The sequence below is a fragment of the Lynx rufus genome, unplaced genomic scaffold (genome assembly GCF_022079265.1).
Source record: "Lynx rufus isolate CCGP_SWC_20201006 ecotype Redwood Valley unplaced genomic scaffold, mLynRuf1.p SCAF_9, whole genome shotgun sequence".
NCBI lineage: Eukaryota > Metazoa > Chordata > Mammalia > Carnivora > Felidae > Lynx > Lynx rufus.
Genome location: NW_025814897.1, coordinates 43,899,484 through 43,921,483, shown reverse-complemented (window position 1 = coordinate 43,921,483; position 22,000 = coordinate 43,899,484). Strand labels below are relative to the sequence as shown.

At 36.6% G+C, this 22,000-nt stretch overlaps 1 protein-coding gene across 4 annotated transcripts in view; it reads right to left on the bottom strand.

Moving 5' to 3' along the window:
* NOX4 (NADPH oxidase 4) overlaps positions 1 to 22,000 on the bottom strand; it is a 167,057-nt gene that overhangs the window by 22,123 nt on the left and 122,934 nt on the right. For 3 of the 4 annotated variants that reach the window (XM_047071699.1, XM_047071701.1, XM_047071702.1), the window contains one exon: positions 2,184 to 2,303. The exons of the other annotated variant lie outside the window; for it this stretch is intronic. In XM_047071699.1, coding sequence (XP_046927655.1) covers positions 2,184 to 2,303 — 120 coding nt within the window. The remainder of the gene's footprint in view (positions 1 to 2,183; positions 2,304 to 22,000) is intronic. 4 annotated transcript variants of the gene reach the window in all.

Here is a 22,000-nt window from a genome sequence, read left to right as displayed (position 1 = left end):
TAAGAATCCCTGTATCTGAAAATTTGCTTTTCATTAGTAAGCAAGCAACCCACAGAAAAACCAGTCATTTACATTTTATCATTTGTCATAGGACTTGCTACAGCTCTCAAACGAATTTAAAATGCAATATACCGACTCAGAGGAATGATACACTCCATGAATTAAAGTGTTTATTATTTGTGAATATTATATGCAGATCACCCATTTCCAGTGTGAAGGCAATAAACTCCTGGACCAGAATAATATGAACCCTGCATCTCAGAAAAAAGTTCTCTATTTTCTGTGAATTCTATCACTCAGCAGGGCTCCACTGGACATCAGTCGTGTCCTGGCCTCCAGGCAAAATGAGCCAAAACCATTCCAGAAAGCTGGTTGTTTATCCCCTTCTCAATAATCCTTAAAGAAAGAGATGTAACAGCCACCTACTATGTAATGCATTCCAGTAACTCATAATTCCAAGTCTGGATTCCTATTTATAATTATGAAGTCGACTTGAGGTTAAGAAAATATTTTCTCTTTTTCTTAACTTGGAGTGCCCAAATAACTTGCAGTATGTTTTCAGAAGCAAATGATTCCTGGCTTGGAATATGGTTATTTTTCTAAGAACCTCCAAAAAGTCCCAAATTTGTAACAAGCATTTAAAATTGAATATCATTCAAACACATCATTTCAACTTTATTATTCCTTGTTTTAGTACTCCATAAAAGAGTTTTAACGCAAATTGTGCCTTCTTGAAAAGTGAATGGAATACATTTGAGAATAATTTTTTACCATTATGTTTATTTTTTCATGAAAATTAATATTAATCAATTAATTTTTGCTTATAACCTTAGAACTAAAATAACTGAAAAAGTATTTACTCGGTAAGCAGTCTCATATTTGAAATTTTTATTCTTCAGTCTGTTATAACTTTGCTGAGTAATAGGCCAAGGCATCATGTGCTCATTTGTTAACTCCTGAGAAAAACTTTTCCTGACCAAAATTCTACAATAACCCCAACCCTTTATTTTTTTATCCCATTATCCTTTCTTCTTTTTATCATAGTTCTAATATTTTCTGAAATAATGTTATTATGAATTTCTCACTGGTTTATTTTTCACCTGCTCCATCTGAATGGAAGCTTTTTAAGGGCAGGGACTATGTTTCATTCATGACTGTATTACCAGTCCCTATAAGATGGTTTGGCATGTAGGTGCTCCAAAGTATTTGTTGACAGAATGGATGAACAGTACCACTTACTATTTATGAGAAAGTAGAGAAATGAAGGTTGGTGGAATAATTTTCAAAGGACACAGGAATGGGGAGCCTGGGTGGCTCCATCAGCTGAGCTTCTGACTCTTGGTCTGGGCTCAGGTCATGATCTCACGGTTCATGAGATGGAGCCCCACATCGCGCTCTACGGGCTGACAGTGTGGAACCTGTCTGGGATTCTGTCTCTCTCTCCCTCTCTCTCTGACCCTCCCCTGTTCGCTCACTCTCTCACAGAAATGAAGAAATAAACTTTTTAAAAAATAATTTTAAAAAAGGACAGATGAATGCCAAATTGTGATGTTTTACAAGAGAGCATGCTGAAAGCCACAGACCACATATTGAGAAACACTGAATTACTCCCCTCATCAATCAGTAAATGGAGTTCCATGAACAACAAGTAAAGTAGTGCCTCCTTATCTGTGGTTTCACTTTCTGTGGTTTCAGTTACCCTCACGGTCATCCGCGGCAGGGAAGCAGATAATCACTGCTCCACCTGACATATTGTCGGAAGGTCAACAGCACACAATGCTTACATCATTCGCTTCACTTCATCTCATCACCTAGGCATTTTATGATCTCACCTCATCGCAAGAAGGGTGACTACATTACGATAAAATATTTTGAGAGAGAGATACCACACTCACAAAACTTTCATCACAGTATATTATAATTTTCCTATTTTAATATTTGTTATTATCTCTTATTGTGCATAATTGATGTTAAGCTTACAGAAAAAAGCAGAGTATATGTAGGGTTTAGCACCATCTGCAGTTTCAGGCATACACTGGGGATCTTGGAATGTATTCCCTGTGTGCAAGAGGGAGGACTACTGTAGACAAATTCTGTGAGGAATTACCTCATACTAAATGGGAGATGTTTGAAATATTGATAGTTCCCTATTTGAACTAATAAAATGGATCAAAATGACATACAGCAGGGTGTTGAGTATTGATGCAAATGGAGTTACTCCAATGCCTCCGGCCACACAGAGGCTAACCTCGTAGTTCAAGGATTCCTCAAATGGACTTCCAAATGGACCATCAATGTACAGCCTGTGGAGAAGGCAGACAAAGGTGGGAAAAATGAAAAGAAGTTAAATTAATTCTCTGTAGTATGTAGCAAACATGCTGAATCCAATTTCTAGGCTCTGTATGGCTCAGGCCTTATTTCATCACTTCTCATACTGACAAACCTAAAGGAATAAGAAATGTTATTTATAAACTCTCAATGCTAAAAGAAGTACATCTGTTTCTAAGCCGTCCCTTTTGAGGGAAATAAAATAAAAAATATTTTAACATTAATTAAAAGTATAGAGAAGCATTTATAGGACCATGACAGATAGCTAAGGACAAGTTAAAGCTCTGATCATATTAGTATATTTGATTAAATTAAAATATCAATTGGTTTACTGTGTCTAAATTCAGTAAGTAAGGGTTCTCTTCAATAGCAAAGTCAGTAGTAGCAATATTTACAGAAACATTTACTATGTGAACAGAAAAATAATAGAAGAAAAAAATAAAGAAATTGTTCCTCCTCTTTCCCTATTGAGGTTTATTAGTATAGAAACAGCTGGAGAATAATCTCAAAGGAATCTCCACTTACTTGGGATTGTATATTCAAGCAAGTGTGTGTGTGTGTGTGTGTGTGTGTGTGTGTGTGTGAAATCCTTAACTTCAACAAAACTTGCTAATTGTTCACTTAATATTTTTCCTCCATACTTTCTTAATAACAAAACTATTAATTTATTCAGGGAAGCAAAGTGACCAGCTGAAACACTACACTGCCTAAAATCTATTGCATTTATTTTGACTGTGTGACTATGAACTTGTTGATGTGATGTAAATGGAAGTACAACCGGAAAAATTGGAAGGCTCCCTGAAGGAAGCTGTCTCAGTTGAAAGTTGCATCTCTTTATTCCTCCCTTTCCTTTTTTTCTTTCTTCTTAGTACCTAAAATGTTGACTTGATGGGCTTAATACTTGTCTTTGATGGCTGTAAAATTAATATAGCCTCTAAAAAACTACCTTGTTCTAGGTATCTTAATGTTAAAGATATGTTAAAGGCACTGCCACTTTAATGCTCTTTTTTATATATTTTATATATATTTATATATATAAATATTTATATATATAAATATTTATATATTTATATTTTACATGTATATATATATATATATATATATATATATATATATAAACTTTGCTAAAACATAGCAACTGTCCTCCGAAGTATATTTATGTTGTCAGTGTTATGATACATGTACCTTTTATTGTAAGGAACGACTGCAATGATAGATCATTTAATATCAAGCATTTGTGAACTTACTGGTTAAATGCTGAATGAATTAATGAATGGACAGTCTTTGGACCTCTGAGCTCTATGGCATGTAGTCTAAGTTGTGTACCACTACCCATGTCAGGATTTGGTTTCCTTTCCTCCTGGGTACTTATAGACTATACTTCTCGGAAGTTTTTGTGGTTATATTGAGCCATATATCTAATTCTGACCACTGGGCTGTGAGTAGAGGCAATACTTGCTACTTCCAGAATAAGGCAGAGAAAAGCGTTGTCCCCTCTATGAGAAGAACTAAAAGCCATGAGTTGAACCAGAAGACAAAAGGCAACTGAATCCCTGACTTATCACTTGAAGCAGTTGTTTTGGATCTACTGACTCACAAAAGTCACTTCATGAGTAAGAAATAAGTCTGTTTTGTGTCTTGTCACATTTTCAGGATATTTCAAGGTTGACTAGTTACTATAGCAGAGCTTAGACCATCATGACCACCACGTATAGGGTTTATATTTAAATCCTCAAAGGACTTTGCAAAAGTACTGCTTTAAAAAATACTGTATCTAATAAAAAAACCTACTTATTGTACCTCAAGGAACAATAACCAAAGTTTGAATGCTTAAGGTAGTGTTCTAAACACAGCAGAAATTCAGAAAATATTGACAGATCAGATACACACAATATACCAATTCTTACTACATCCATCTTATCCATACTTTATAAATTATTCACTCAACAAACATGCACTATGTGCCAACTAGCTCTGTGATACTATTTTGGACTCAAAGATAAAACTGACACCATGACATCAAAAATGACTTTACTAGAGGGGTGCATGGGTGGCTCAGACAATTGAGCATCTGACTCTGGCCCAGGCCATGATCTCATGGTCCGTGAGTTCGAGCCCCTCATCAGGCTCTGTGCTGACAGCTCAGAGCCTGGAGCCTGCTTCAGATTCTGTCTCCCTCTCTCTCTGTCCCTCCTCCACTCATGCTCTGTCTCTCTCAAAAAATAAACATTTTTTTAAAACATTTTAAAGAATGACCTTACCAGAGCTTTTCCATCTTCATATGAAAATCACATTAAATGGATTGGAGTATGAAAAAATTACTACAATGCTTTGATCTTTTTGAAGGTAAGATCTTCTTGGGGCACTTGGGTGGCTCAGTCAGTTAAGCATTCAACTTTAGTTGGGTCATGATCTCAGACTTTGTGAGTTCAAGCCCCACATCAGGTTCTGCCCTGACAGCTTGGAGCCTGGAACCTGCTTCAGATTCTGTGTCTCCCTCTCTCTCTGCCCCTCCCCCACTCACACTGTCTCTCTCTGAATAAACATTAAAATGAATAAATGTTAAAATGAATAAACATTAAAAAGGAATAATTTTTTTTCAAAAAAAATTTTAAAGATAATATCTTTAAAAACATCAGAGATAAAATTGGCAGATGGTTTTAATATGTATTTAAAAAGCAGAACTTAGGATAGGATTCTTTATATTTATCTAAATGTATTTAGCTCCTCAAGTGCAATGCGTATTTTCATTTTATAAAGGTATTTTCACTAAACAGAAAAAGAGCAACCTTAAAACAAAGCTACTAGAAGATATTTGAAAACTAAAGATTACTACATTAGATTATTGATAGAAATCTCAACATTATCCGTGGCTCAGAAACAACATATGTGAATTGATTCTACCACTTCTCACCATGTAAGCAAATCTAGAATATAAACATTAAATAAGAAAATTGGGCTTAAAAATAAATACTTCAACTGCAAAAACAGATCATTGCAAATGTCTACAGCAATGGAGGATTCTACTTTAGAATCCATTACACCTAGTACAATCTTCTCTTAGTCATTCATTCATTGAACAAATACTCTTATGCACCTGTAATGTGACAGTGTTTGACGTGTCAGGGAAACAGAAACGAACAAGGATGAAAAAGTCCTTGGCCCCTTGGTTCTTTGATTCTAGTGGAAGAGGAGCTAGCCCATAAATAAAGACACAAAAATATATATAATGTCATAGAGTGCTAAGTGCTTTTAAAAACAGGTAAAATGTAATAATTACTGAAGTTATGTGACTGTTACATAAAAATGCATTATACTGTTCTGTTTACTTTTATATATGCTTGAAATTTTGCATAGGCAGTTTAAAGGGATAGTCAGAGAGTGAGTCTCTGTGCATAAGGCAATTGAACAAAGACCTGAATGAAGTGAAAGGGCAAGATGCAAAAACACCTGGAAAAAGAATCTTTCCAGCAGGAATAACAGGAAGTATAAATAAAGCATTTTGGCTGAATGATATGTTCACACCAGCTAAACTCTTCTCGGGAAATTTCAGCTCAGTTTCTTCATTCAATCTCCTGCTAACTTTATTTATGAATTTTTCTTTATCAGGACTTATACTCTGTTTGGATCAATCCCCGTCCTTTGTTCATTAACAAAATTTTTAGCTCCTATCCAATAAAAAGAACTTTTTAGGCTCTGGAAATTATGGCAGTGAACAAGAGACAAATATCCCTGTCCTTGGAGAGGGCTTCTCTCTGGTGTGATTATCTAACCCATCTTTCATTTGCATATACTTATTAAGAATCTTTTTTGTGCAAAGTCCTAGAGACAGACAAGTATATCTCCTCAATTATGGTGCTGCCCACTTCTTTACTTGTGTCTGCTTCTTATAAGAAAAAAACAGATACAAGGACAGACATGTTATGTGACCAGCTAAGGATAAGAGCAAAATCATGAAAAACACCTCTCTCCTACTTGTTTGCTTTACAACCCACCCACCCCGCCCCCCACATACACCCTCCCCACGTTTGATGTTCCAGAATAAGTTTTAGAAAGAAGACAAGAATTCAGGGTTCTAGACATTTACTAGGCTTGGGATCATGGGCCACACACTTGTCCTCTCAATATCTGATTTCCTTGCTTCAAAAAGGACCACTGAAATGTGGTGACACAGAAAAAAGTCTGCTTAAGAGTTGTACAAGGCCACCAATATCAGAAATGCTCTTTGTTAATGGCATCAATGAGCACCTGCAGTGCCCTGTCAGGCCAACTGAGAGGTCCAGTGTGACATGAGAAATGTTGATGGGAATGTGGTGTGAAGGACCTTAGATAATCAGCTGGGGTTTTTTCGTACCTTTCCATTGATTTTTTTCCTTATTTTTATTAAGTTTTTTTTTTTTAATTCCAGTATAGATGATACACAGTGTTAAATTTGTTTCAGGTGTACAATATAGTGATTCAACAATTCTATACATTAGTCAGTGCTCATCATGGTATGTGTACTCTTCATCCGCATCACCTATTTCACCCATCCTCCCACCCACATCCCCTCTGGTAACTATCAGTTTGTTCTCTATAAGAGTCTGTTTTTGGTTTGTCTCTCTCTCTTTTTTTCCTTTGTTGCTTTGTTTTGTCTCTGCATGGTATTTGTCTTTCTCTGACTTACTTCTCTTAGCATTATAATCTCTAACTCTATCCATGTCGTTGCAAATGATAAGATTTCATTCTTATTAAAAAATTTTTTAATGTTTATTTATTTTTGAAAGAGAGAGAGAGAGAGAGAGCAGGGGAGGGGCAGAAAGAGGGGGAGACACAGAATCTGAAGCAGGCTCCAGGCTCTGAGCTGTCAGCACAGAGCCTGACGTGGGGCTCAAACTCATGGACCGTGAGTTCATGACCTGAGCCTAAGTCAAATGCTTAACCAACTGAGCTACCCAGGACCCAAGATTTCATTCCTTTTTACAGCTGAATAATATTTCATTGTATGTATATACCACTTCTTTTCCATTCATCTATCGACAGACACTTGGGCTGCTTCCATAATTTGGCTATTGTAAATAATGCTGCAATAAACATAGGGATGCATGTATCCCTTTGAATTAGTGTTCCTGTATTCTTTGGATAAATACCAGTAGTGTGATTACTGAATGGTAGGGTAGTTCTATTTCTAACTTCTTGAGGAACCGCATTACTGTTTTCTAGAGTGGCTGCAGCAGTTTGCATTCTCAACAACAGTTGTTGTTGCATTAGTGTTCCTTTATCTCTACATCACCATCAACACTTGTTTCTTGTGTTTTTGACTTTAGCCATTCTGACAGGTGTGAGTTGGTATCTCATTATACTCCTAATTTACATTTCCCTGATGATGAGTGATGTTGAGCATCTTTTCATGTGTCTGTTGGCTTTCTGTATATCTTCTTTGGAAAAATGTCTATTCAGGTCCTCTGCCCATTTTTTAATTGGATTATTTGACTTTTCAGATGTTGAGTTGTATCAGTTCTTTAAATATTTTGGGTACTAACCCTTTATCGGATATGTCATTTGCAAATATCTTCTATTCAATAGGTTGCCTTTTAGTTTGGTTGATTGTTTTCTTCACTGTGAAGAAGCTTTTTATTTCAGTGTAATCTCAATATTTTATTTTGCTTTAGTTTCCTTTGCCTCAGGAGACATATCTTAAAAAATGCTGCTACAGCCAATTTCAGAGAAATTACTGCCTATGCTCTCTTCTAGGATTTTTATGGTCTCATATTTAGGTCTTTAATCCATTTTCTGTTTATTTTTGTATATAGCGTTAAGAAAGCGGCCCAGTTTCATGCCTCTGCATGGTGCTGTCCAGTTTTCCCAACACCATTTGTTGAAGAGACCATCTTTTCCCATTGTATATTCTTTTCTACTTAGTCAAAGATTAATTGAGCATATAATCATGGGTTTATTTCTAGATTTTTTACTCTGTTCCATTGATCTATGTGTTTGTTTTATGCCAGCACCATACTGTTTTGATTACTACAGTTTGTAATATAACTTAAAGTTTAGAATTGTGATACCTCCAATTTTATTTCGCTTTTTCAACATTGCTCTGGCTATTCAGGGTCTTTTGTGGTTCCATAAAAAATTTTAGGATTGTTTGTTCTGGCTCTGTGAAGAATGCTGGTGTTATTTTGATAGGGATTTCATTGAATGTGTAGATTACTTTGGGTAGTATACACATTTTAACAATATTTGGTCTTCCAATCCATGAGAATGGAATGTCTTTCCATTTCTTTGTGTCATTTTGTATTTCTTTCATCGGTGTTTTACACTTTTCAGAGTATAGGTCTTTTATCTCTTGGTTATGTATATTCCTAGGTATCTTATTGTTTTTGGTGTAATTGTAAATGGTATCACTTTGTGCCACTTCATTATTAGTGTATGGGAATACAACAGACTTCTTTACATTGATTTTGTATCTTGTGACTTTACTGAATTCATTTATCAGTTCTAGTATATTTTTGTTGGGGTCTTTAGGATTTTTCTATTTATACTATCATGCCATCTGCAAATAGTGAAAGGTTTACTTCTTCCTTAACAATTTGAATGCCTTTTATTTCTTTTTGTTGTCTGATTGCTGTGGCTAGGACTTCCAGTACTATGCTGAATAAAAGTGGTGAGAGTAAACGTTTTTATTTTATTCCTGACTTTAGAGGAAAAGCTCTGTTTCCCCCATATAGTATGATGCTCACTGTGGATTTTTCACATAAGGTCTTTGGTAGGTTAAGGTATGTTTCCTCTAGACCTACTTTGTTGAGGGTGTCTATCATGAATAGATGTTGTACTTTGTCAAATGCTTTTTCTGCATCTATTCAAATGATCATATGGTTTTTATCCTTCCTCTTATTGATGTGATGTATTACGTTGATTGATTTGCAAATATTGAACCACCCTTGCATCCGAGGAATAAATCACACTTGATCACGGCGAGTGATTTTTTTAATGTATTGTTGGATTTGGTTTGCTAGTATTTTGTTGAGGATTTTTGTATCTATGTTCATCAGAGATATTGGCCTGTAGTTCTTTTTTTGCAGTGTCTTTATCTGGTTTTGGTATCAGGGTAATGCTGGTCTCATAGAATTAATTTGAAGTTTTCCCTCCTTTTCTATTTTTGGAATAGTTTGAAAATAGGTATTAACTGTTCTCTAAATATTTTGTAGAATTTGCTTATGAAGCCATCTGGTTCTGGACTTTTGTTTGTTGTGTTTTTTTGATTACTGATTCAATTTCTTTGCTGGTCATCAGTCTGCTCAAATTTTCTGTTTCTTCCTGCTTTAGTTTTGGTAGGTTATGCCATTTGTGCTGTGGCTTGGTAGTTTTTCAGTTGGGACATATTTCTTTGTGTCCTCATTTTGTCTAACTCTTCATGTCTGTTTCAGTGTTTTAGGTAAGTCAGCTCAGTTATGCCTCTTGTTCTTGATGGTAATGACATTATGAAGAAGAGGTCCTCTAGTGCCCTGCAGTGCATGCAGTATCCCCAGGGCCTGGCAAAGGGAATATCTACTAGGTGTGATGGTGTGCTCTGCTGTTGAGTCTTGGTCTTTTTCCTTCATTCCAGTTGCCCGCAGAGGCTCCCTTTGCTTGTTTTGGGCAGTGTTTGCTCCCTAGCTGGGTGGGACACATTTTAATGGGTATGCAGTGGTATGCCTGCAAAATGACACCTGCCACCACTGTGTGATGAGGCCCTGAAAAACATGCAGGTTGGGAGATATGGTGCGGCTTATGCAGGTCTTCTGGGGCAGGGGCCCATAGTACCAGGACTGAGGCAAATGTTACTGGGAAGGGAAGATCTGCTAAAGAACAGGGGGTGAAGTGTGGTGCAAGCCAAGTTAGGTTGCAGAGCCTTATTGGTTCCCACAGGTGGCTGTTGTTTATGCTGGGGGGTAGGGGAATGAAACCGCACAGACCAGCTCCTTTGTTCCTGGAGTCTCCCTGTGATCCCTGATCTCTGGGTCACACTCTGAGATGAAGAAATCACTCTCCCTCTTCTCATCCCACCGTTTTTCAAACTGCTGCTTCCACGTTGTGTCTCTGCTGATTGTGGTCCTTTATCTCTCTTTTTAAAATTTTTAATTCATTAATTTAAAAGTTACATCCAAATTAGTTAGCATATAGTGCCTTCTCTTTAAGGGTGGGGAATCAGCTTCCTAAAGCTGTCCAGGTTCTCCCAGAGCTGAGCACATTGGCTTTTAAAATTCCAGGCTTTAAGTCCCACTGGTTGTAAGAACTCATGAGATTGAGCCCCTCTTGCTTTCATACCCAAATGTTATGGTGATTTGTCCTCCCTGTTCAGGAGCTAGCCAGTGTGCAAGTCTGTTTCTCACCCTTCTCCACATCCCTGGCTCTCTACCCACTGTGGACAGTCAGGGGACCTGTATCTAGAATCCTTGGGTGTAGGTGGGAAGTTGTGGCCCCTCCTGCTGGGAGGGAAAAAGCCACCCATGCTGTGGGAAGCTAAGTTTGGAAGAAACAGGGAAAGGAGACTATTGGTTACAGTTGGTTTATTGTCCAGGAAACACAGAGTGATCTCCTGGGGCCATCTGCAGACTATTCTGTCTGTTTCACCACTGGCATCGGTCAGTAGCATCAGGGCCATTTTACTCCCAAATCACGCCTTCGCCCTTCCTACCTTCTGCAGTATGTCCCCTTCTCTATCTTTAGTTGTGGAGGTTGTTCTGCCAATCTTCAGATTGTTTCCTGTGTTATCAACACCGACGTCAATGAGTGTTACCTAGTTGTATTCATGCGACGAGGCGAGCTCAGAGTCCTCATACTCGGCCATCTTTCCATCCTGTATCTTCTCTGTCTTTTTTAAATTTTGTTTTGTTTGCTAGAAATGTGTTTTTACACAAGGAGAAACAACATTTTGCTTCTTTGGGAGGAAAGATGAAGAATGAAATTACTGGTAATTTGGCAACAGCTGGGTTTTTGAGAGAGGCAGAAAGACAAACTACTGAAGTCATTTTTCGTATATTTAATGTGATTAATGTGTAAAATCCATTGCCTTTAATTTATGAGCAGTGATTTTTCTCCCATGTTAGTACCTGCTCTTTAAAGGAATGCTATATTCCTATTATTGTTATATATGTGACAAAATTACAGAAACTAAAGGCAACTCTCCAAAGTCTTGTAACAACATAATAGAGGTGAGATCAACCTGACATATTTTTAAACTTCAGCTGATGACTAATAAAAAGTTCCATTGTGAAGGACTCTGGATAGAAAAGAATTCTAAGAAGAGGAGAGGTCCTCTTTCCTGGACCATTCGAACATATATAAACATTTTTTCAAAAACTCAGTAACTTTTTCCTTGAAAGTGGAATCCACTTAACATATTTAAAATTGATTTACTTGTTTTCATGTGTAATGTTAATCAGCTGATAGACCAAGTATATCAGATCTCTTTTTTCTCAATGGAAAAATCCATCATCTGCAAATTAATCCAACTATATTAACAAATAAAATTACAACCAACACTTCTTGAAATCTTGTTCCTCAATACTTCCTATTACTTCCCTCAAAACAAATTGATATCATAATAAATGAAAATAGAACTTAGACAATCTGAGAATTTATAAAATTACTGTAAGAAAGATGTTTATTAATTTAAGAAAATTGGGGCAGCTGGGTGTCTCAGTCAGTTAAGCATCCGACCGGCTCAGGTCATGATCTCATGGTTTGGGAGTTCGAGCCCTGTGTCGGGCTCTGTGCCGACAGCTCAGAGCCTGAAGGCTGTTTCAGATTCTGTCTGTCTGTTTCTCTCTCTCTCTCTCTCTCTGTCTCTCTCTGCCCCTCTCCTGCTTGCTCTTTCTCTCTCAAAAATAAATAAAAACATTTATGAAAATAAAAAAAAAGAAAATAGATACTAATTATACCAATATTTCCCAAAAGGAGTTTCAAAGAACAATACTGTAAGGGAGAAAAAAGTATTTTGTAGTCAAATAAATTTTGGAAATGTGTTAAGGAAGTTTTTTATTATTTGTTTATTTGAAAATTTATTTAATTCAGAACTCCTCTAGACCTTTCACATGCCAAGAATGCCTTATAAATCTCCAGGCAGGGGTAAACAATACTTTGTAAACATTATTTCATCATAAATTGTTTCTCCATAAAATATCTGCCAAGATTTTAGAGAATAGGGAACAAGTTAGAAATGGAGAATCAAGACAAAGTATTACTCTTTAACAGACTACTGTCCTTGCTAGGTTTCAGAAAGAATACCTTTTGCTACAATAGACATTGCAAAAATTATTTTAAAGATTAAGTGGGTGGGAATTAAAGTGCATTTATTTATTTAACATGTAATAATGGAAAGTTACCATAAGTAAAGCCCACTACTACCTGCTGCAGCAAAAAAAGAAAAAAAAAAACAACAACAAACCAACAAAAAAACCCAGAAAGACAAATAACTGTAATGTCTGTCCACAAGAGGGATGCAAAATGGGAAGTGGCAGGGACACCGCACTTAGTATAAAACGAAGCACCATCTGAGAAGTTACTTAACGTGTGTTATATATCCATGTTCCATATATACACAACGCTTTGTACTTTTCACATATTATCTGTCATAATCTTAACACCTTATGAGGTAGTTATAGTACTATTATCCCCATGTAGCAAATGAGGACCCTGAGACCAGGAGAGGTGCCATGACCAGTCTGAAATTCCACATGTTCAGATGGAGGATGAGGAAGAGTAAAGGTGAGGAGAGACAGATCAGGGTCAGGGTCTAGTCTGTAAAGAGAATCTTCTAGTTTGTGCATCTGTCACAGATCTAAATACATCTTCCTGCTCAGAAATAAGATGTGCTTTCATGATAGCCATTGGTCAAATGTGAGAATTACCTGGAACTAACTCTGACTGCAGGAAAGGAAGAGCACCATTGCCACACAGCTGCTTTGTCTGAGCAGCCGTGGGTTCCATCCTACAGGTGATAAAAGTGAAAAAGAATGCATAAAGACACTTTGCCAATGATAGTCTTTGCAGTGAGAGGAACAGGAACCACTGCCCTCAGCGAAAGCTAAATGGGTTTAAATGTTGGAACTGTTCAGTGGTGTTTAGGTGTTACACCCATGCACTCGCACTGTTTAAAAAACACTTTCATTGTAGAGGTTCCACCAAGGACCGACATGGGGGTGGGGAGGTTGAATAGCTCTGTGGTTACCATTCTGAAATTCTCCATCCTTGATTTCTCTGTCACCATAAAACTACTGTTTAATTACATTTTGATAAACACAAGTTTCTTAGGAATTAAAAATATCACATTATAAAAGAATAGACTATACTCAATAAATATATTTTAAAAGAATAAACAAAGGATGCGATGTGCTAGCCTAAGACATAAAAGATCTTGGGATTATTAGCTGGATCCACTCGAAATGGAGGGTGTGAAAAGGCAGTATCCGAAGATAGGATGAAATAAATATTTTTTCGTAATAGTCACTAGGTGGATAACAACACTCAACAATTCTATGGTGTTTTAAAGATTAAAAAACACATTTGTATGAATTTCTGATTTGATCTCAGACCAATTGTGTGTCAGCAAAATATGGCAAAAATGTACATTCCTCCATATATTCTCTCTGGGTTGATGTCAAAGGAAGTATTGCTTTCAAGGATGTTTCAAGGGATAACAAGCCTCAGGAGCAGTGAGGTTTCTATAGGGAATTGCTATCTTTAATTAACTATACAGCCAAAGGATTATTTTTCTGACCATAATAAATTTATAGGCCTAGTCTTTTTGTTTATGGAAAGATACTACAATGCAAAACCATCACCCTTTTCCTTGCCTATCCTGACAACAATGGAGCTATGTGTGGTTGGCACAGTGCTAAATGCTCTAGATGAATTATTTATCATTATTAAATGAGAGCTAAATGTTATTATTTGACTTCATTGATTAGGAGACTGAGGTTCTGGAAGTTTAAATATTTGCTCAAGGCCAAACATCTAATAAGGGGCTTATGTCTACCACCTGAAAGAACTCCATTTCTTTTTAGAAAACAAACAACCCAAAACTTTCCAAAACAGGAGTTTTCTAATCAGAGAAATAATAATTGAATGTTTTATAAACGATTAGTAACTCCCTTTACATACAGAAATATTTTTACCTTAAAGTCTATTTTATCTGAAATAATTTTGCTTTGATTAGAATTTCTCTACCATATTCCTCACCTTCTTTACTTTCAGCCTTTCTTTATCTTTCTGTTTTGAGCAAATCTCTTGAAAACTGCCTACTGCTCTATTATTCCAGTCTTACAGCCTTTTCTTTGAACTGTAGAACTGAGTTCAGTTAAGGCGAGCCACTTACAACAGTGTCATCTTGTCCTGTTTATCTGTCTCTCTTTGACTATTTCTTCCCCTCCCTTCCTTCCTTGACTACTTTTATATTGTTAGTCTCTGCTTTCAGTTTTCTGTAAGTAAATTATAATGTTTCACATGGTGAATTTATTTTTATGATGTTGCTTGGGATTTACTGGTATCTCTGAATTTGAGCTATTTTTTCTTCAAATATATAGCCTATATTCTTTCTTTTTCCCCTTCCTAATGGAAGGCTAATATAAAGAAATGCAGGAACGTCTCCCTCCATCCACTATTTCTTAAGCCTTTCTTTCCTACTGTCCATATTTGTGTCTCTTTATGCCACATTCTTGATAATTATTTCAGTTCTATTTGACAATCTATGGTTGTGTTAATCTGCTAAGTTTATGATATTGTATCTTTCATTTGTAGAGGCTCTATTGGCCCCCTTGCCAGGCTGCCTTGAGAAGTTTGATTGTCTTTTGTCTCTTAATCATTATTCTAATGCTCTGGTTTATTCTTTTAGATATACTAAGCATTTGTTGTATACTTTTTGAATACAAAATTTCTATTAAAATATACTCATGGTATTTTTCCCCTCATTTTTAAAACTATGAGCTCATATTCCTTGGTGTCTTATATAGAGGAATCCTTTGGAGATTAAAATGTGTCCCCCAAATGTGTCCCCTCTAAATTTTTGTCTCTGGGTTTATTGGGCTACATACATATTATAATTTCACTGTTCCAATCCAAGCGAGATGGAATGTATGGTCACTAAGTATTGGGGAAGAATTTTTTTTTAATTCTTCTCAGAGCCAAGGACAAAGTGAGTCAATCATCCCCACTATCCCCTTCTGTATATCAGGCTATTTAATCTCTACTTAATACACTGAGAATGGATTCTAGGCCATTTGCAGGGGTCTCTGATTCACTCTCCTACCCTCCTCAGGGTCCAGACCTCATCTCTTGTCCATCAACATACAGCCCATTGAAACCAGCTCTAACATTTGGGGATAGATAGACACATTGGTAAGAGCAAATATGAGCTCAAGTACTCACTTCACTTACTAGTCTAGATAGCAACTTCTTATGGTTTATGACCCAGAGCAATGTCATTCATTCATGTTCTACCATCTCAAACATGCATTAAAAACTATTTGAGTGTGTGTGTGCGCGCGCGCGCACGTGTGTGTGTGTGTTAGGAAACATTTTTAGATTTTTTGCATGCTGTATTATCTAGTATGCTATATTTATTTTTCACTCTTAAGTACACACACACACACACACACACACACACACACACACGTACATGAATCCTTACTATTAAACTTAGTTCCTATAGAAAATTAAGGAGAAATGTTTTTTCTCTTTTTATTTTGTTTTATGTATTGGCTAATGTAGGCTTGATCTGCTAGCATGCAACTTGAAACTTCTATTCATATGCAAAAAACAGTTAAAATAACATTAAAGAAAAGCCAGCAAACTGTTCAACTGTTCAAACACTAGTACTTAACTGGAAACATGAATTACAAGCTGACCAATCCCTACTAAATTTTCAAGTGTAACATCTAGGCAAATTTCACACCCCACTCTAACATATATTTAAACACAGCTGTAACCCTCACTAAAATAAAATTTCCTCTGAAAGCTTTTAGAGGGAATATAGTCAGTTAAAATAAACACCCTTTAAGATTGAGTTTAGATTTTAGACTTTTGTACTACAATCAGCTTTTCCAACCAAGAGTCCTATTTTATAAATTTTATTTAATTTGAACTGTTTTTTATTTAGATAATAATGAATTATTTATTTCTTGTCAACTTCTTTGGCTTCAGGCTCAAATATTTTACATTTTTTTTTCTCAGACAAGTCATTCCATCATTTTCCTGTCTCTCCTTTTCCTACATAGCTACTGATCTTCCTGCTGAAAGCTAGCTGTAGAGAAAGCTTTTCTCTTAATTGCTGGCTAACTTTAGTTTCTTTAAGCTTTCATACCTGAGATTATATTTTGTTTTGGCTATTTCCTTTCCATTAGTTTAGAGAGAGCTCAATTTAATTAGGAAATAGACCATGGCTTCTACTGTATTATGCATCTTGCTGTCTTCAAAGCCAAAAAGAAAAAAAAAGGAGAGAGAGAGAGACAGAGGAGAGAGAGAGTGGGGAGGAGGGGGGGCAGAAAAGGTGGGACAAATAAGCAAAATAATGTTGCAGAATGTAATTCAGTATAAATGAACCAAAGTCTTTCGTTCAAATGAAAAGATTGTCAAGCTGCAATAAAAACAAAAACAAAAACAAAACCAAAAACAAAAAAAAAAAAACAAAAAAAACAGAGCAACAGGTCTTTTTAAGAGATTCAAAAGATTAGGTGTCTTACATAAAACTTATACTTTGTATACTTTATACAAAGAAGTTGAAAGTTAAAGGGTAAAGTATAGGATGGAAATTCTAGCAAAAGCAAAATAGTTGCAGTTACATTGATTTCAGATAAAATAGACTTTAAGGAAAAACATTACTATAGATATACTGTTGCTAATTACTAATAATCCAGCTATCTATGCTTTCAGATGTTTCCTTTGTCGTCAAAGACTGATGACTATGAGGAGGAAGACTCATTTCTACTCTCTTCTCTCCTGCTTTGCCTGCTGAGCATGTATCTCTTCCCTGGCAACAGATGTAGTAAAATGTGACTGAAGGGAATGAAAAGCCCTTCATTAGGCTGTGACTAAGATGATGTGGCTCGTTTCTCTTCAAAGTGTGGTTCTCAGATCAACAGCATCAATTTTACCAGATAACTTGTTAGAAAGAGAATTTAAGTCCCAACTTCAGATTTATTAAATCAGAATCTGTGTTTTACTAAGATTTCGGGTGAGTCACATGTATATTAAAGTCTGAAAAGCACTGCTCTTGTGCATCTTCCAGGGAACTGCATAATGTCAATAGTGAAGTGGGATTTCCCCTTTACTTTTCTCATGTATTCTGTGAACTTTATCTTCTCTGAGAGTTTCTGAAAGTGATGAGCTAGTGATTTCAAGATCTGGAGCATAATGTCTACTATCTGAATATGAATATTTCCCAACATTGTATGATCAACAAAGAATGTTAATAAAATCACACATAACCCATGACTTCAACATTACTAGGAGACAGGGAATATCTGTTATAGAAAAATAATCACTAAGCACTAACAGAAAAAAAAAGTGGTTGAAATGGAAGACAGGCAACTAATGTCCAAATTACATACAACCATAGTCTCCAAAAACCAAACCAAACCACTACAATCGCACAGAACTAAAAAAATAAAGTCCAAGAAACTAAAAATTCAGGAATACCATCAATAAAATCTCACCCTATTAAGTTGCATGGGCTTTGGTAATTAACTGTAATATTAGTAGATTTCACGAGTGTATGGATTTTAATGTCCTGCCTCAGCTTCCCCTGCCATCCTTTTTTCCTTTCCTAGGTGAACTCCAAAATGTTGATTTCAATGTTGAGACATTTACCAACTGCAACATTTTCCAGACAGAATGAAATAATCACTCTATTGCAAGAAGTTTAAGTCATTCTAGCTTTTATGCTTATTAAACAATTGATCAGAGATTCTTAGTAAACAAGAGGGAAATTATATAATTAATAAGTAAAACTGACAGAAGAAACAGGTGTAACAGGCAAAATACCATACATGGAAGTGGTTGGAAAACAATGAAACCCCATAAGAATAAAACATAATTTTCTAAGTACAGCCAGCCCTACTGTCTAGACATTGCCTGATTTCTTCCTTTGGTTTTATCACTAAGTCAGAAACCCAAGAAAACCAGGATGCTGTGTTAAAATAGTGTAGCCCATTAGTTATCTCCAGTTGCTGGTAATTAGTAGGCACCAAACAAATATTTGTTGAAAGAAGTACTGAAAAAAATAAAATCTGTTCAACATGTTCATTTCCCTTTAACTTCAAGACCACTATAGTCAAGTCCTCATTCACTGTGGGGGAGAATGCTCTTAGTAGGGTGAAATATTCTATTCTCAAAACTTCCACAGCAATTTTTTTCAGTACAGAAATTTTAACAGTAAAAAACTGCCTTTCAAAATCCTAGTAGGAGGAAAAATACAACTTAAAAGAGTTATTATGGAAAATTTAAGGAAGATAATAAAACTATGTTTTTAATATATAGTAACATAGAAAATTAGAATGTAGGTTCTCAGATCTAGTTTAAATCATGGCTTTACCAGATGGTGGCTACATGACCTTGATCAAGTTACCTATCACTCTGTGCCTCAGTTACATCCTTTGTAAATAGACAGGGACCTAAATAATACATGTCTCACTGGTTATTGTGATGATTAAATGAATTAATTCAGGCAAGGCAAAGGCCACTGGCTGTCTACCCTTTATCTCTTTTTCCTTCTTCATTCCTAACCCTTGGGTGGTGTTATAGTAATGTGCCCACTTAAAAAAGAGTTTAGGATAACTAGGTATAAGAAGTTCTCGGTTGGGGTTCTGAGAAATTCCTTGAAAGGGAGGCCAACTCAGCCCTCATGCACCTTGCATGCACTTTGCTCTTCTTCCTTCTGCCTGGAATGAGGATATGGTGGCTGAAGCTGAGAAGTCCTCTTGCAACCATGAGAGCGAACGGGAGGAGAGGTACAGACACCTCAGATGTGAGGTGCTGACGATGAACACATTCCAACCACCAATTATCTTGGTACTTCCTGTTACATGAGAACAATAAGCTCTCATCATTTTAAGCTATATTTCTATTTTATGTAGCTGGATGGGAATATACCTGATCAGCTTTTAACACTGTTCCTGGACACGGTAAGCATTTGACAAACGTTAGATATTATTATTAATAATAATAAAGGGTTGTAATTCGCATCCATTTAATGCTAATTTAAATGTACATTTTTGGAAAATTATTTTCCTTTCTTATCTTTATCTGATTAGCTTTCACTTTAAATAAAAAGTTCTTCTAATGAAAAAAAAATCAAAAACTATCCCAGACTCTTAGCTCCAAATCCTAAAATGAGGTGTACTAACAACAGATACTCTTCATTGAACATTTAATTTAATCCAGGGCCTACACTTGTTCTATATACAGCTCCCCTCCTAATCCACATGATAGCTTTCTCATGAGGTATAACCTCCCCTTTTGCTGGACCAGGAACTAAAGCTCAAAAATGTTAAGTAATTTTCCCGAGGCAGGAAAGATTTATTCAGTTCCCTTTGAGTCTGATTCCAAAGCTCATTTCCTTAATGATCACATATTAATTTATTACAGTAATAAATTATTTTGGTTAGGGATAAAACAAAAAGGCAAATAAAGTCTGAAAAGGGCACACTGTGCCAAGGAACTTCTGGAAAATCCTGCTTTGCAGGCTGGAAGGGTTTGGGGCCATCCTTCATATAACAATTCTTTATCTGGGAAAAAGATGAATGTCTCTGTTTCTCTGGAGAGGATGGTTTTGGAATTTTAGACCATTCTACTCCCAGGAGATAATCATATCAGTAAAAACAACTAGAAGTGAGAGGGTGTTAAAAAGGCTGAAACAGTATTTAAAATCTATCTTGCTCTAATGGTTCTCGAACATTAGTGTGCATCAGAATTTCCTAGAAGGTTTATTAAAAACACAGGGCTGGGTTCCACCCCCAGATTTTCAGAGTCAGTAAATCAGGGCTAACATCTGAGATTTTTATTTCTAACATTATCCCATGTGACATTGATGTTGCTGGTAGAGCAGATAAGGAGGATAGGGAGTGAGCTGGGGCAGGTGGTGATTTTAAATATGTGGATCAGGGTAGGCCCTTAACATCTATGTCAGTTAAGACTTGGTGGGATTGAAATAAAAAAAACGTTGGAAAAAAAAAATTTAAAAAAATGGGGCGCCTGGGTGGCGCAGTCGGTTGGGCGTCCGACTTCAGCCAGGTCACGATCTCACGGTCCGTGAGTTCGAGCCCCGCGTCAGGCTCTGGGCTGATGGCTCAGAGCCTGGAGCCTGTTTCCGATTCTGTGTCTCCCTCTCTCTCTGCCCCTCCCCCGTTCATGCTCTGTCTCTCTCTGTCCCAAAAATAAATAAAAAAAACGTTGGAAAAAAAAGACTTGGTGGGATTGATAGGTGATGGTCCACATTGTTTGGACTTTAGGAACAACTTAAGGAAAGACACTTCACCAGCAGCGGGTTAAGAAATCTCTACTTCGTGTGTGATTTTTTTACCTAATTCAATCACGTATAAATAAAAGCAACACCGTTTAAAAAACCACTTTGACTGATGTTTGTTTCTTGAAAGTCTGAATTATTCAATCAGGTCTTACGAATAGAAGCCATTAATTAATTTAGGGTTTGCAAAGAGAAAAATTCTGACAAGGAATTCTAACAAACAGATATATTATTAAAATTATACCACCATGGGGCGCCTGGGTGGCGCAGTCGGTTAAGCGTCCGACTTCAGCCAGGTCACGATCTCGTGCTCCGTGAGTTCGAGCCCCGCGTCAGGCTCTGGGCTGATGGCTCAGAGCCTGGAGCCTGTTTCCGATTCTGTGTTTCCCTCTCTCTCTGCCCCTCCCCCGTTCATGCTCTGTCTCTCTCTGTCCCAAAAATAAATAAACGTTGAAAAAAAAAATTAAAAAAAAATTATACCACCATAAACCATTATGACTTGATAAGTTTAATATAAGGCTTTTTTTAAAGTTTATTTATTTTTTGAGGGGGGCACGTGAAGAGACATAATCCCAACCAGGCTCTGCGCTAACAGCACTGCTTTAAAATTCACCTAATCTAGGGGCCCCTGGGTAGCTCGGTCTGTTAAGTGTCCAACTCTTGATATTGGCTCAGGTCATGACCTCACAGTTTGTGGGTTCGAGCTCCAAATAGGGTTCTCTGCTGTCAGCACAGAATCTGCTTGGGATTCTCTGTGTCCCTCTCTCCCTGCCCCTCCCCCATTCTCTCTTAAAAATAAACACTTAAAAAATGAATAAATAAGATAAAATTCACCTAATCTATAGAATTCATAAACAGCATCTGAAATCATGGTTTAACTCTGATGACACCACCCTCTTGTAGGGCTGAGAATACTGTTAATGAGCTAGAAATCACTTTATGAAAAAAGAAGGTAGTTCCAGTCCAAGGAAGTTAAGGTGGGAATTTAAGATTTGTAACAAAAGAAGAACTTCAGGCCACTTTCTCTCTCACCTGACAGACAATCTCTGAGTCAAAACAAACAAACCAACGAACAGTAATCTCAGAAACTAAAAATACCTAGTGTCTGAGAAGATATATGATAGCAGAGAGTGCAGGACGGGGCAGAACAACGTAAGTAGACAGCTCGCAAAGGCACTAGATAGAAAAGCA